This window comes from Antrostomus carolinensis, unplaced genomic scaffold (genome assembly GCF_000700745.2).
Source record: "Antrostomus carolinensis isolate BGI_N321 unplaced genomic scaffold, ASM70074v2 scaffold20356, whole genome shotgun sequence".
In the NCBI taxonomy this organism is placed as follows: Eukaryota; Metazoa; Chordata; class Aves; order Caprimulgiformes; family Caprimulgidae; genus Antrostomus; species Antrostomus carolinensis.
The window spans coordinates 34109-49628 of NW_010321453.1; the positions used below are offsets into that span (position 1 = coordinate 34109).

Consider the following 15520-nt stretch of genomic DNA (forward strand, 5'->3'; position numbering starts at 1 on the left):
TTATGCTACAACTTAGACTTTGGATGCTTTTGATTGTAGTAATTTTACTCAAGCAGCTCAGGATAATAAAGAAAATGACTCAGAGAGCATCAATGGAAAACTGGCAGCTCTAGTGAGCAGCTGACACCCATGAAAATGTTTGAAAAATATCCCTATTTATAAATAATTCTGCTGACAGCATCATATACACGTTGTATTTCTTTCCTCCCCTCCTCGCTGAAGAGATTAGCCTGTAGAGAAGACCTTTGTTTCTTAAAGTTTTCTTTGTGTACGTTGCTCATGAATAGCAGGAAGCCAACATCCTATCTTTGTGCCTTCACTAGCGGTGCCACGCAATCACAAGCCAACTGCTGGCCATCCCTTCCCCGCCTACAGCACCTCACGGTGAGCCCATCACCACTTATCTTGGGATGCACCCAACTCATGCTATGGGTCTAAAGAAAGCAACGCTGTTGAGTCCATAAAGGGTTTGCTGTTAGTGGGAGGATGGGGGTTGGACCCACACCAAGCTACTGCAGAGGTTCTCTCCTCCAGCTCTCGCCTCAGGGCGGAAGCCCTCAAAGACTGAAAGACGTTTTTACCCCACCACGTGAGCAAACAGAAATATATACATCTGCCACTGAAGCATAAGGGGTTTCTAAATAAAATGTTGTCAGCCACTCACTGAGTGCTAAAGTAGTGTTAAGCTGCAGAAAACAGTATTTCCTTTGGCATTTCAGGCAGTTTCGAACCAATGTTTGAAACTCAAAACCAGTGCCAAGCCTAAACACATCTGGTTGATCCCAGGCCACAAATAGCACGGGAATGCCTTCAACCCCTTCCAGAACTGCCATACTGAAAGCTTAATTCCAAAATAGAGCTGACAAAAAATACTTGTCAGCATGATGCCACACGACAAAACTCAGCAAAGCATGATGCAACCGTGAGATATCCAGACATAACATATGGTGCAAAGATTGGAATTAGTGAAGACCGATCACCAAACTTAGATTGCAGAAGGCAAAAAATAAAATCAAACATTAGTACCTTCAGCCAGATTTTTTTTTTTTTTTTTTTTTTTAATTTTCAAAACATCAAATTATAATCTTAGTGTCATTCAACTGAATGCTCCAGAGTGGTGCAGCCATGCAGCCAGTTGGTCATTATTTTATATTTTGTGCTATTTTTATGCGTATAAAAATGCTGGTATTCGGTGCCTGAAATGCAGAGCCCTACTTTGCATGTCTTATTGCTGGAGCAGATCGTTAGGAACTTATTAGTGAACTGGCCTGATTCCTCAGGCGTATTTATCATACTTAGCTAATGTGGCATGTGACCAGAACAGGAATAAACTTCACACCAGAGCCCTCCCATCCTGTCAGTTGTAAAAGTGTAGTATTCTCTTGATTCTTAAAGAAGCAAGCACACTGAGAGGAAGAGTACGGTGGAGGGTAGGTGAGAAAACCCCAACCGAGAGTGAAGGATGGGAGATCAGCAGCAGCAGCACCAGTGTGGAAGGAAATCCAGCAAGAAAAAAAAAAGAAAAGTTTTCAGAGCACTGAAAGATCTCGACTTCTAGGAAAACTCAAGCTGCTCCTTTACGAACCTGATGTGCTTTCTTTTCCTCTGCAGTCACTGCCAGGACTCGAGAGCAGGGAAAGTCAGGCATAAAAAAAAATAAAAATAAATTTCACTTCCCTAGCAAAGTTGCTAGGAATGAATACCAGGGAATATGCTAATTTTTTTGCCCGATCTAGTCACAGCTACCTTCAAGTCCCACTGTGAAAGTTCACATTTAATAAGGTGTGATTAACAAATGCTCAAGGAAGCCAAAAATTGTATGTTATGAAATGAAGGGGAGATCTGACAGGAAGGAAAATACAGGAGAAACCACAGATAGAGAAACCTAAGTGACAGGGGAATTAGTGGATGTTGGAAACTGGGACTCAAACTACATTTCTTTGTACGAGAGTTTCCTGAGCTTGCACACATACAGGGTTTCTTTTTTCTTTTGTTTTTCCTTTATTTTCCTTTACAGTAAAATTGAAAATTCAAGCTTGGTCTATTAAATTATAGCACTATTGCTTGTATGATCTGTTTCCTAAATACACATTTCTGCCAATTTAACCTCTTGGTTAAAAGTCAAGCTTGAAGAAAACGCTGGGCTCTGAGCTGTACACATATTTTGGCTTTGAACCTCCAGCTTTGACATGGGAGTGCACTGAATCCAGAGCCAGGAGGTGGCTACCTGCCATTCGGAGCATAAGTTTTGCCATGATGGGGAAATCCCACAGTCTTAACTGGGGACATTTTAGTGTGATCAAATCACTTACTCAAATCAGCTTAAGATCCCAAAGCACTCTTGACCTATGCACTCCTCAAATGCCAATGCTGCTGGAAGAAAACCCTCATGGGTGAGGTGGGAGCTTTCCCAATGCTACCAACCACCCAGCTGGATGCAGAAGCTATGCTTGCCCACATCCCTACCTCATCTCAGCTGTCCTGCTGAGCCCACTCAGAGCAACACGCTACCATCCCTTCGCTAGTATCTCCATAGTTGCTAATTTTGTTCCTATTTTGTTCCTCATAGACCTTCTGCTTTGCCTTGTTACCTTTTTTTGTGTCCTTCTCCTCATTGAACTACTGCCCAACACTGTCTCAGTCCCTTCCTCTAACTTACTTTTCCCTAATGTCTTGTTCCACTTCTCCACAACACCGCTCCTTCTCCATTACTTCAAATTTCCTGATTTTTTTGGTGCATGCTGAATTTGATGCCCACTACACCCTTCTTACCCCACATTTCCATCCTCTTCAAGCTGTGTTCCATCCAGTTGCCCAGCACTTTTCCTCTGCTTTCCTTGGGAAATTGTGGATGCCCCCTCCCTGGAAGTGTTGAAGGCCAGGTTGGATGAGGCTTTGAGCAACCTGGTCTAGTGGAAGGTGTCCCTGCTGATGGCAGGGGGTTTGGAACTAGAGGATATTTAAGGTCTCTTCCAACCTAAACCATTCTATGATTCTATGATCCTTAAACAGAAGTCAACCACCTCCATTGCTTCTCATCCAGAGTTGCCTCCACCTGCCCTTCCCCAGGGTTTGGTGATGTGCTCATCCCTCAGTCTTTGCCTGCTTTCTCATCCCTTGCACGCGGTGCTCGTCCAACACTACACCTCCTGCTCATGCTACCTGGGGCCTCTGCCCAGCCAACACAGAGGTAACCTGGCAGGGAATCATCCATATTTTATAAATTAATTTAGAAACTAGAAGATTAAAATACTTAATATTTTAATATGAATTTATACTATTACTAAAAAGGCTATACTAGAGCTATTTAGTCTACCACATTCATACCAAGGACTCAATTTTGATCTGAGGGAACATGACAGCTCGAGCAAAGTTCTTTGTTCAGACACCACACAACATACCTTAGCAGTGTGCAGCATGCAGCTGTTACAACACTAATTGAAATATGTTTTTAAATGTATCGGGTTTCTGAACATTTGTGGAAGAATTATTTTTTTTTTTTTTCCCTGTGTGCAAAACCTGGTATTTCAGCCATTTAAAAGAAGTGCCTAATCCCTAGAATGCATTAGCAGGCCATAAAATAAAGCTGAAATAAGGTATTTTAAACTGGGGATGGGGAGAAGTCCACAATTGTAAGTGGATGGGGAGAAACCTACAACTGTAGGTGGATGAGGAGAACCTACAACTGTAGGTACTGTAGGTGGATGAGGAGAACCTAAGTGAATGGGTAGAACCTATAGCTGTAGGTGGGAAGAACCTACAACTGTAGGTGGATGAGGAGAACCTACAATTGTAGGTGGATGTAGAGAAACTTAAAACTCTGGGTGAATGGGTAGAACCTACAGCCGTAGGTGGATGGGGAGAAACCTACAGTTGTAGGTAGATGAGGAGAAGTCATACAGTAAGAGCATTGTCCTACAGTGTCATAACATCAGTGGAGCAGAGATGGGTTGAAAGGAAGCAGATTTGAACATCCCACACTACAGGATTACCCAGTCTCATCTTAGATGACCTGTGTCTTCCATGAAGGATGGAGCTAGGAGAGAGGTACCCAAGGCAGCTCAAAGGAGGGCTCATGAGACACTTGTGTGCTGTCAGGTGGATGCGTGATGTAGATGCCACATTTTGCAGTGAAACTAAATAATAAATCTCTCCAATGTCTAAAGGAAATGTTTGGGCTTTTTTTTTTTAATTCCACCATCTGCAAAAAAAAAAGTTCCCACAGGGGCCTGAGCTCAATTTACAGAGAGGAAATTTAATAACTAATCTGTTTTCAAAGTCTCTAAAATCGCATTTCTGTTAAAACAAAACAACAGGAAAAAAAAAATCTCAAACAGTAAGTATCTCTGAATCTTCCAAGGCTAAAAGTCTCTGACTGAAAAGCTACGCGTTTCCCATTTGCAGTGGTATAAAAGTCACAAGACATCAGATCATAAGCCTTCCCTGGTCCCAGACTAAATGTCACCCATCCTCTGCCTAAGGCAAGTGGGTCTTTTTTTTTTCTATGGGAGGGGGCTAAACAAAAATCCCACTCTTTGGAGGAAAGAAGGAAACATTTTTTGGTGACAGTTTGGTTTTATTTTTTTAAAAGCAGTTCTTTTGAAGCTGCTTGGGGGTTTGGATGTTAGATGTAGTCCCAATGGAGATGGATTAGTGGCCAGAGCACAGCGAAGCGGTCAGAGGTGCAAGATAAATGCAATTTATATATAATTGGCCAAGCTGCACCTGTTCCATCTTGAATAGGAGAGCTTGTCTACAGAACAAATTTCACAAGCATAAAATATCTCCTTTTTTTTCCCCTTTATTTGAGTGTAAAACGGAGAATTCTAAACTTGTATCAGAGTAAAGCAAGAAAAAATAACCTTTAAATAGCATGTAAATTTTTTATGAATCAAGCTCTAAATAAAGAAAACTCCTGAGCTGGGAATTCAAAATACTAGCCAGAGAGAGCTGATTTGCTACCAGACTCAAGAACAATATTTAGTTTACAGAATCAATCTGGAAATAAAACCAGTGCTTGCATCAGCATGAAAGCTACAAAAATAAAAGAAAAAAAAAAAGGTCTTAATAAAATATACAGTGGAAAAGGAAAGGATGAAAGCACTAGCACAGCTATGAGGCCCTCGACAGCCCACACAAGTAATAAAATAGAATATGATGTAATATAGAACAACAATGAAAGGATTTTAAATTTCTAGGTAGGATTCTGAAAAACTGTTTCCAGCTTTTGTTGCAGAGCCGGCACGCTGCAAGTTTCCTTGAGAAGCTCCGCTAAAGCTGGTGTGCAGCAGAGATGGGTGTCGACAACGGCAGAACAAACACTAACTTTCACCTTACTCCTGAATCAGCCCAACGCAGCGTTGATGATCAAGGCGGGCTGGGTTCCTACCCAGGAGCCAACATATTTCTCTGTTTCTAGATGCTCCATTCTGTTTGCTCTCCTGCTCGCTTACCTACCACTGTTTTCCCTCCTTATCTGCAACACAAAGGTTTTTTTTTGGTCACCAAATGGCACCAATGCTTTACCATGAAGGCAACCATCTTCTTCACCTTCAGTAAGGAAGGTGTCTCAAACCTTGTGCTAAGCAGCTTGGAGAAATCTGAGATTAGATGAATGCTCAACTCATTTCAGCCTGCCCAAAGTTAGGCTGAGTTCTTAGGATTTCACGGGGAAATAATGTGAGCACTGAGTTCCTGTGCTACCTGCTATGCTCTGCACTCTAATTACTGCATCCCCTTGTTTTAAAGAAATAGGATTTTGTGAACTTGAACTCTGAGGGACACATAACTTTTCTGAAAATTAAATGGCATCCCAAAATTAACTTGGCAGAATTTAGTCCTGCAACAAGCAGTGGCCTCTAGTCTAGATATCAGAGCAGCCAGAACCAATGCAATTCACTCACTGCAGTAACGCAATAAATTTTCCTTCTCCACATGAAGCTAGAAGCTATTGCAGAACACCAGGAATACTACATAAATTGAAAATTATGGATTATGAAATTTGGGCCCCTGATTCTACTGTGCTCAGTCTGTAGCAGGCATGGCATATCACAGAGCTTCTTGATCTGCAGCCACATGGTCCTGCCAAAAGTTCTTGGGTTGACACAAAGAACCAGCCAAATCCCATTCTTCTCCTTGCACTGCTAGGGAACCTCAGCTCTACTGCAATACCTATGACATTCCTGTCTTCTCCTTTACAACAACTGATGTAGCACGTGATTAAGGCAGCTCATGTATTTTTACCTGTCAGTGTTATTTTTTGCCTCCAAAAAATATCTCTGAGGTAAATCTTTGGAGGCTGCAAAGTAGGAACACGGCCTCTGCCTGACTCTTTTAACCCTCATTCTAGTATTGGTTGCAGTAGGTATGTGGACCATGAGAAGTGGTGACAAATAAATATCTAATTGTTCAAATATTAGAAAAAAGACCTAAAAAAGCACATAGATTTTTTCACATAGGAAAAAGGACATGGGTATACACAAGATTCATTATTTGTGCTTCTCCAGGAAAGACAGGAAGTATTCCAATTCGTCCTAAAATATGTTCTTAATGAAGTAACAACAGATAATGATCAGCTGGTCAGAAAACAGCAACATACTCAGAAAAGTAGTGTCTCTTTTTTAGCTTGCAAAAAGTTGATTGAAAAATCTGGGCCTACTCTTACAATGACCCCAAAAAGCAGAAGATGGTGTTACTCTCAATTCAGTTCCTTCCACTGAACACGGACTGCAGTTTCGCACCTAAGTTATTAGTGCAATTACAAGGTTTTTTTTCCAAAAGTATCAAATTAATTTGAAATTCACTTAAGATGCATGCTAAGCCATTAGCCAAAGTCCCAGTGCAGTGTGCCTCCTGAAGGCTGTGAATGAGTTATGGAGGCTAGCCCAGCCAAGGTCTTCAGAGCTCCCAACCACCTCTATCTAACGGTAGCGTGATGCGCAGAGGCTCCATAAAAGCAAGCACATCCTTAATATTACTTCACACTTTATATAGCGACTTCCATCGCAGGATTTCAGTCTGCATGAATTAAGATTTACAACACCCTGGAGAGATGGGCTGGTATCATTTCCCTCTGTTTCAGAGATGGGTGGAGGTGAGAGGAAGATGAAGCAATTTATTGAAATTTGCAGAGGAAGTCTGTGGCAAAGCAGAAAAGAGCACGGCGTGCTCAGCCCCAGCGCCTGTGCCTTTGCCACAAGACCATCCTTCCTGTCTATAAAATCACAGAATCACAGAATGTTAGGGATTGGAAGGGACCTCAAAAGATCATCTAGTCCAGTCCCCCTGCCGGAGCAGGACCACCTAAGTGAGATCACACAAGAAGGCGTCCAGGAGGGTTTTGAATGTCTCCAGAGAAGGAGACTCCACACCTCCCTGGGCAGCCTGTCCCAGGGCTCTGGCACCCTCACTGTAAAGAAGTTTCTTCTCAAGTTTAAGCGGAACCTCCTGTGTTCCAGCTCACACCCATTGCCCCTTGTCCTACCATTGGGCATCACTGAGAAGAGCCTGGCTCCATCCTCATGACATTCACCCTTAACATATTTATAAACATTAATTAAGTCACACATCAGTCTCCTCTTCTCCAAGCTAAAGAGACCCAGCTCCCTCAGCCTTTCCTCAGCAGGGAGATGCTCCACTCCCTTCATCATCTTGGTGGCTCTAAAATGCCACGCTCCAGCTTGTTGATGTGCTGTAGTTCTAGCATATTAAAGACGACACCGTATACATGTTCCGGATCATAAGGCTGAGTCCCATAAAATTGGCAGACATAGAATTGAGAAGCCGAAAGGGACGGAGCAAAGAAGGAGAAAAGTCCCCACGCCGCAGCTGTGTGGTATTTTTCGAGGCAGTAGGTTCCCATGCTACTTAAGGACCAGAACATGTTTTTGCTTTTACAAAATGCAGTTTATTTTGCAAATCAAGGTGATTGCACACATTTCAGCTTGTCAAATTTTCAGCCTTTCAACCATATGTCTGTCGATCTTATGGACTACCAACTTTATGGGATTCAACCATATGTCCAGATCCCGATATATATGAAGGCCAGTTCTAACATAAGAGCTTTATGGTAGTAGTGTAGTAAACCATAATGTTTGCAGATGGCTGTAATAAAATCATTCAGGAGAGGAAAGGTGCAGGGATGTAAAGCCTTCAAAGCTTCTTCTACTGAATAAACAATTTGATCTGAATAATGTAGTAGGAAGCATATTCCACCAATGAACTAGCTGATCTACTCCAAAATATTGCTTTTAATTTTCTTTCCTAATCCCACATGTATTTTAACTTCCTTTTTTATTTTCCTTCATGGGATTGTCTTAAAATTTAGGAAAAAAAAAATATAAGAAGGAAAAATAGCAAAGTAAAGTTGTTGTTTGTTGTTTGTTGGGTTTTTTTTAAATAATTAGTCCACTTCTGAATTGTAAATTTTTCATATGTGAAATGGCAAACGGTTATATGCGGCCTGGAAGATGTATTAATAGAGAGGTATAAGTTTTTTACTGTCACATGGTGAGACTGAAGGATGATGTGACTTTCTTAATTTCCTGGAGTGGGACTCAGCTTTCAAAATTAAGGAAAGTGTCCTCCTGAGTAAGTTTTTTCTAACTCTAGGAAGCTGGAGTTTGGTTTATGTCCTGCTGCACAATAATTCACGTGATAATTCACCTTCCCTTTGTCAAATATAACTTGATATCTCTATTATTTGGGGAGCTCCAGTCCTGTTTTTCTCGCACTGAAACACGCTGAGCCAATGTGTCCCCCTTGGAGAACACTCCACCTCTGGGCTTATGCCTGTCCTGGTTGACAGTGGGGAAGTGACCTCTGCCTGCAAGGGGAACCACAGCCAACATAGGTGTGATAGAGGGTCATTTTCAAACCAAAATATTTTTTAAGCTGACAATCCGTGGTGAGATTTGGCAAGCTTCCTTGAAGTAGACAAAAATCAGTTCCTACTTGGGAAAGAAGGAAACCTTCCCTGGGCATTAACTGAGAAGTGAAAAAGTGAAATGTAACCTTCCTGCACTGCTGGCATGTGAAATCACGGTGAGAGCAACCCCCTTGAGCTGTTTACTTTCAGATAACACGGCCAGAGCCAGCTCTCGCACTGCTAACGTCAGTGGAAGTTTTTCTATTGGATTAAATGGTGTGGGGTCAGATAGTGTCTAAGAAACAAGAAATACACTGTCACTCTTCCTTCCCATGCCAGACTTTGTGTTGACCAAGTTGCACTCGTTTCTGAGTGCTAGGGCCTGCCTTTCTGAAGAGTGCTAGCGCAAGGGCTTGTCCTGCAAGATGCTGAGCACCACGGTTGCCACCATGTTCAGCATGACATCTCGCCCAGCACCTGCCAGTATTCACCCCATCACATCCAACAGTCCTTTCCCAAGTAATAACCATTAAAAAAACCCCCTAAAAAGTACATTGAACTGAGCAAAATGTATTATTTCTTCCCTGTTGAAAGCCTCAGCACCTGCCCAAACATTCATTGCCCAAGGGTACTCATGAAAGACTGTGAAAAGCACAGCACAGACCTCAACCCTCCCCTTATCTCACGCAGCCGCTCTACCTGTGTGCTCGTATTTGTGTCGCAGCAGGGAACTGCTCTTCTGGAATGTCTTGTCACATAAGTCACACGCATACATGCCACTTTCTGTCTTCTTGATCTTCTTTCGGGACAGACAGGAGTCAGAGTCCGTCATGTCGTCGAGGCCGGACATGTAGTCTGGGGTTCCATCAAGCAATTCTCCCTGTGAGGGAACCACCCGTCAGCAACACCCGCTTCCACCACCGCTCCTTCCCACGGAGGAACCAACCACCCCAATAAAGTTAAAATCATGTCTGCTGAGGATGGTTGTCCCTCTTCACTTAGGAACCTGTTGGTAATGAAACTGCAGCTGATGGGAACTGTGGAAATAATGAGGAGCTTCCTACTTCTCTGCCTTCAGCCAGCTTCCTGTCTTTGAGCGCTCTGCAACAACGTGATTTACACAAGCAGCGATATTTATCGTATCGGTATTAAATATTTTCAAGGAGCTTAAAATGCAAAGGGGAGGCTCTTCATGGACAGCAAAAAGTATTGAAGTAATTTACAGAGGTAAGTGTAAGCAACAGCTAAGAGAACATTCCTTTCCAAACACAGAGATTTGGATATATTCTGTATCTGTAGAAAGGTTTTAATTGAATTTTATATTTAGGTACAAATGTTATTATTATGCAATCCATTTAAATGTATGTCTCCCGACTAAAGGCCTCAAGCTATATTTTTATATTTAATTTTGTAATTTGAAATAGGGAATATTAATAACACTTTTTATCAATGCTCTATCTATGTTAAAACAGCCTTCAGCATTAAGCAATAATGAATGTGGATCAGTAAATTATTAAATTTCTCGATATTTATTTTGTCTTGATCCAAAGAGAGTGCAAACTTGCATGATAACATACATTTCCATTTGCTATCACACAGTTCGGTTTTCTTAGACTAGGTTTGCACTAATTAATATTAGAGAAGATTAAATAGGCTTAAATACATTTACAAAGAGGGCAGATGTACTGTAAATTGGAATAGTGGAACAGCTGTTATGGAGGTGCAGTGCTATTTATGCTCCTATTGTGCAAAGAGGGATTACAGCCTGTAATGTAAAACCATACCTGATTTTCACATTTGAAACTATAAAACATTTACTACTCAGTAAAATTACTAATAGACCATAATAGGACATAGGGGAACACGCACAAATGTAAAAAAGAAATTATTAATCTATAATCAGTTAATCTCATTTCACTAAACTCTGGACATTATAGCTGAATACACCGAGCAAGTAGATATGAGTATGTGACTTCTGCAGAGCAGCTCTTTGCTATAGGCATGCAAGCACTGAAATTGTTTGCTACTCATGTATTGACTCTGGGACAACCTGAGAAAAGGCTTAATGGTTGTACCCAGAAGTTCTGACCCAGATTACAAGTCCACATTGTCTGTGATTAAGGGCCCTAGCTGCTACCTCTCCAAATAATTTTGTTTAATCTCTGGGTTTTTTCGAAGCTGTTCCAGATGACTGGTGGGGATTAGAGGACTGGTAGTCTGGGAAGGGCAGCAGGTGGGATAAAGGAGGGGGCTATGTTGAAGCAACACGTCAATGCTTCTCAACCCCAAGACAATCATGAGAAGCGAGAACACCTTTCCTGTGCACAATGTGCAAGCAATCCTCCAAAAAACACAGAGAAGGAAGCTTTGAGGACTTTCAATGGGATAAAGCTGCTATGAGGCCACATGGACCTTTGCTTAGAGGGCTACTGCTTTGCATCCAAATGTAGGGGTGACTCTGAAGAGGTCTCCCACAGCTCCTTTTCCCCATGGCAAAATGTAGTTATGCTTGCTGTAAGGGGAGCCCTGCAGAGATCTGTTTCCATTCCTTTTTTTCTTATTTTATTGCAGGATCGGATATTTCATGAATAAACAGAATAACTGAGCTCTTAGCAGAATAAGAACATAAGCATCACTCCTATTCAGAGGTATCGATACTGCTTTGGAATCCAAATAGAAGTACTCCTCAGGTAACCGCAAAATTTTTTTCCTACCCCATTGCATTTTCTCAAGTTCAGACTAAAATCAACCTTGCTAATTTTGTTGGAAATGCTGAATATAATTTTGGGCTGCTTCTTCTGTAAAAGGACATATCACCAAATGCTAAATTCTAGCCTTTCAAAAGAAAACAGTTGCGACAATTTACCTGAAATCCTTGTTTCCGCTGGTACTTTCTCCTTTGCTGCATATCAGCAAAAGTAGCTGCTCCAGTTGGGTAAGTGTAGGCCATATGCGGTAGGAAGCTCATCTGATCTAGTCCTGGGTATGGTCGCAGCCCAGGAATACTGGTCTGGACTGGCGGCATAAAAGTGGCTGGGGGAAATGCGCTCTGTGGTGGAAGTGTTGTGTATAAAGGTTTGGCACTAAATGGGTTCATACCAAATACTGGGTTAGTGCTTTTATCCAGATTATTTGAATTAGAAAACTCCTTCTTGATAAAAGTCAAGTTCAGTGGCTCATCTGAGTTTTCAGATGATGAAGAAACACTGTTGTGTTCTAAATTTACACTATTAGATTTTGTTTTGTTCTTTGTGGCTATAATACTTTTGGGTTCCTTCATTTGTTTTGGTAAAGACAAGTCCAAAGGCTCAGCCTGAAGCTCCTCAGAAGAGAAACTGTTTGGAGTGTAAGAACTACTGTGGGAGTTTTTAGAAGATGTGGAAGAAAGATTTAAAGGAGAAGGAGTATTGCTCCTAGAGTGGTCCAATTTATCAACTGGTTTAATATTGGGAAAATGAGGAGGTTTTGTTAGCCTGAGAGGAGTATCACAATTAGTAACACTGTTATGGAGTTCAGCTATAGATGGTGAAGTTATAGAGTCCACAGGCTTTATTGGAGATCTGGCTGACAAAGAGTCTTTAGTGGGAGTGTTGTTGGTGGCAGCCAGCGCCACCTTGGCACTGGCCCTTTCCAGTGATGGTGACCTGGAACTTGAATACTGGTAGACTTTCCTTTGTTCAAACCATTCCTTCACAAATTCCTGAGGAAGGCCAACAGCAATGGAAATTTTCAGTAGTTCATCAGAGTTGGGTTCCATATTCATAGCGTAATATGCTTTAAGTACAGACATGTGGTCCTTGTATGGGTTGATGGGGCTAGTCATTCCTTTCTCAGAAAGTACTGATGACAGCAAGAGGGTTTGCTTATCAAACACTCCAGGTTTGTTGGGAACCATGTTCTCGTGAGGCTGAAGGACTGCCTTGATTTCTTCATTCATTTTACACAGGTAACGCTCATGCTGATGCAACGGAATGGGACCAGGAAAGCTTTCTTTACAGAACTGGCATGAAAATGGAGTGGATACATTGTGGTTCTCTATCATCTTATCTTCAGTTACCAGGTCTATTAGGGTTCGCAGCTTCTCTTTTTTAATGTTGTTGAGCTGCCTCCTGGAGTCTGTGGTTAAGCTCTGGAGGCAAGCTTTGGCTTCATTGACTTTCTCTAATGTATAATCAATAATACTTTTAGTGGCACCATTATGACTTACTACTGGAAGACCCACGGGGGGAATATTGGGGGAGGTAACTCCTTGTTCCTCGGCTTGAGAGCATGAATCCTTCATGTGGTAAACCTTCAACTTGGAGATCTCTTCAGCCTTGCAGTCCATTTTCTGCCTGGAAACCGTGTTGTCCACAATCTGTAGGACCTTCTGCACCTCACTTAAATTGCTGCCTACCGCAGGAAACCCAAGCAATGGTGCTTCCATCCCTACACCTAAGTGCTGCATTGGACTTTGAGCAGAAGCATGGACTCCTAAGGGGCTGGTTGCTCCAAGTCCGCCATTCATAAAAGGACTAGTTGCACTAAACCCATGTGAGGCCATAAGAACCTTATATTCATTGAAATCTAGTGGTTCTGTTTTAATTTTCAGTAGGCCTGTTTGTTCAGACATACTAAGTGGTTTGCCATTCTCCAGCTTGTTTCTCAGCTGTGTAATGGCTGAATTAGTAGGAGAGGAAGATACAGAATTAGGAGAAGAACCCGTCTTGATATTGTTTCTCATTCTGCCATTTACAGAGATTAAACCAATACACTTCTTGCTGCTGATGTGCGAACTGTAGGAGCCAGAATGGGAGAAACGTTTCTTGCAGTTTGGACACTCATATGGTTTTTCACCTAAAATGATAATTAAAACCAAATGTTAATTATCATTGTTGCTGCTATTATTATAAGCGATCATATTTGACACCCAACTGATTGTCTGTGTATCCACTGATTAAGAGTGAAGAAAATATCCATTCTATGAATAAGGCCACACACCAACACCGCTTAACCCTCCTCTTTCTACAGGTCTTGAGGTCAGTTTGGACCCATGGTCTCCAGCTGACAACAGCTGCCAAGGCGTGAGATTGGCTCCAGACTGACCATTGCAAGTCACAGGTAAGTACCCTGTGGTGAAGGGAGTCAAATCAAATCCAGACTGTTCAAATTTGATTTGTTTCTTGTTTGTGGTTTGGGTTTATTTCTTCCAAAAAAAGGAATTTTCACTGGAAATGAGCACAGTATGAGAAAGTGAGTCCTGATGTTAGGACCTCCACACCTGCACAGGTGGAGGTTTGTACCTGGACAGATTGTGGTGGCATTTCATGCGCTGAATGCTGCATCAAGGAGGAGAGACAAAATACACAAGTCATTCAACAGGAGAAGCTTTGCGCTTATTCGTTATCTGAGAATATCAGCTGTAATTTCATTTGAGGGGACTTTTTGTTATGGAAAATATAATGGGCTCTAGGTTCTGACTGCACAGAAATGAGTGAATGCTTCTGAACTCAAACTGCCAAACAAATAATCTATATTATTTGCAGGAAGCTTTACTATTTCCAAATCTTTCAGCAAGACCGTGGTATTAACAGCATGATAAATGAGGATGACTCAGATATCATTTCTGAAATACCTTAGTAGCTCCAAGAAGCCAGAAGCAGAACTGTGTAAATTTTAAGCAGTCTTTAAAACTCAGCTAATTAAACAAAATGCAAATGAGCACGCCAGCACCTCCGCTACTCACCACTGTGAATTCGCAGGTGTTCCTTCAGATGGTGTTTATATTTGAAGGCCTTGCCACACTCAGTGCATTTGAACTTGCGATTGCCTGCTCCTTGGGTCAGCATTTGGTGCTAGGAGAAAAAAAAAAAAAAGAGAAAAAAAGATACTAACATGAATTTTATGCAAGAGAAACCATTAATTTCTAGCTTTAAAAAACCCCCCAAAAAACAAAAACAAAATTAATGTGGCTCTGAATTTCTCAAGCGGACCAAAAGGTCTGCATGTACATTTATTTGTCTCATCAGTGTTGCAATAAAAATCAAAGTGCTGGCAGTAAACCGAAACAAATGAGAAAGTACTTTCACATGAGCATTCGATATTTGCTTTAGAATTATATCCTAAGTCTCTCATCAGAAATGTGTTGCTTTAAGGTATCTTATGATGAGAGAAACTGTTTTATAAGAAGATTTGTGGCTCTTAATATTCCTAGCAGATTCTGAACATGTGGGACTCGGCTTGTTTAAAAATTCTGTTTACTGCATGTGTAGAAAAAACAGAAACACTGTCGTTAGTGGCATTTCATGTAAGATTTAATTCATTATCAAGCAGAAGAGACTGTGTCTTCGGCATGAGGTGCTGCTGGAAATGTTTTGTAAAATCACAGAGCAGCAGGGAAGACTCGAGCTACCTTTCGTGCCGTATTTTCCCTCGGTGCTCTTCTAAGGGGCGAGGGAAAGTTGAAAGTTAAAAGCGGTGTAAAGGTATAATCAAAGGCAGCTGACCTTTTTGCAACAAGCAAGAGAAAAATAAATAAATGAGAAACAAAGTTAATAATATTAATAATAAGGCAGCCAATCACTCTGGATGCTCAAGGTAGGAGGTCAGCCTTTTGCAGACGGCCACCACACAAAAGCCTATTGCAAGAGTAAGGAGGGGAGGGAAAGGGGGGGG

The 15520-nt window shown here is 41.6% G+C and overlaps 1 protein-coding gene across 1 annotated transcript in view; it reads right to left on the reverse strand.

Annotated features, from left to right (window-relative positions):
- The window catches only part of ZEB2 (zinc finger E-box binding homeobox 2), a 32835-nt gene that overhangs the window by 2232 nt on the left and 15083 nt on the right, over positions 1–15520 (reverse strand). The window contains exons 5-7 of the mRNA XM_010169949.1: positions 14592–14700; positions 11733–13702; positions 9566–9746 (exon numbers count right to left, since the gene is read on the reverse strand). Coding sequence (XP_010168251.1) covers positions 9566–9746; positions 11733–13702; positions 14592–14700 — 2260 coding nt within the window. The remainder of the gene's footprint in view (positions 1–9565; positions 9747–11732; positions 13703–14591; positions 14701–15520) is intronic.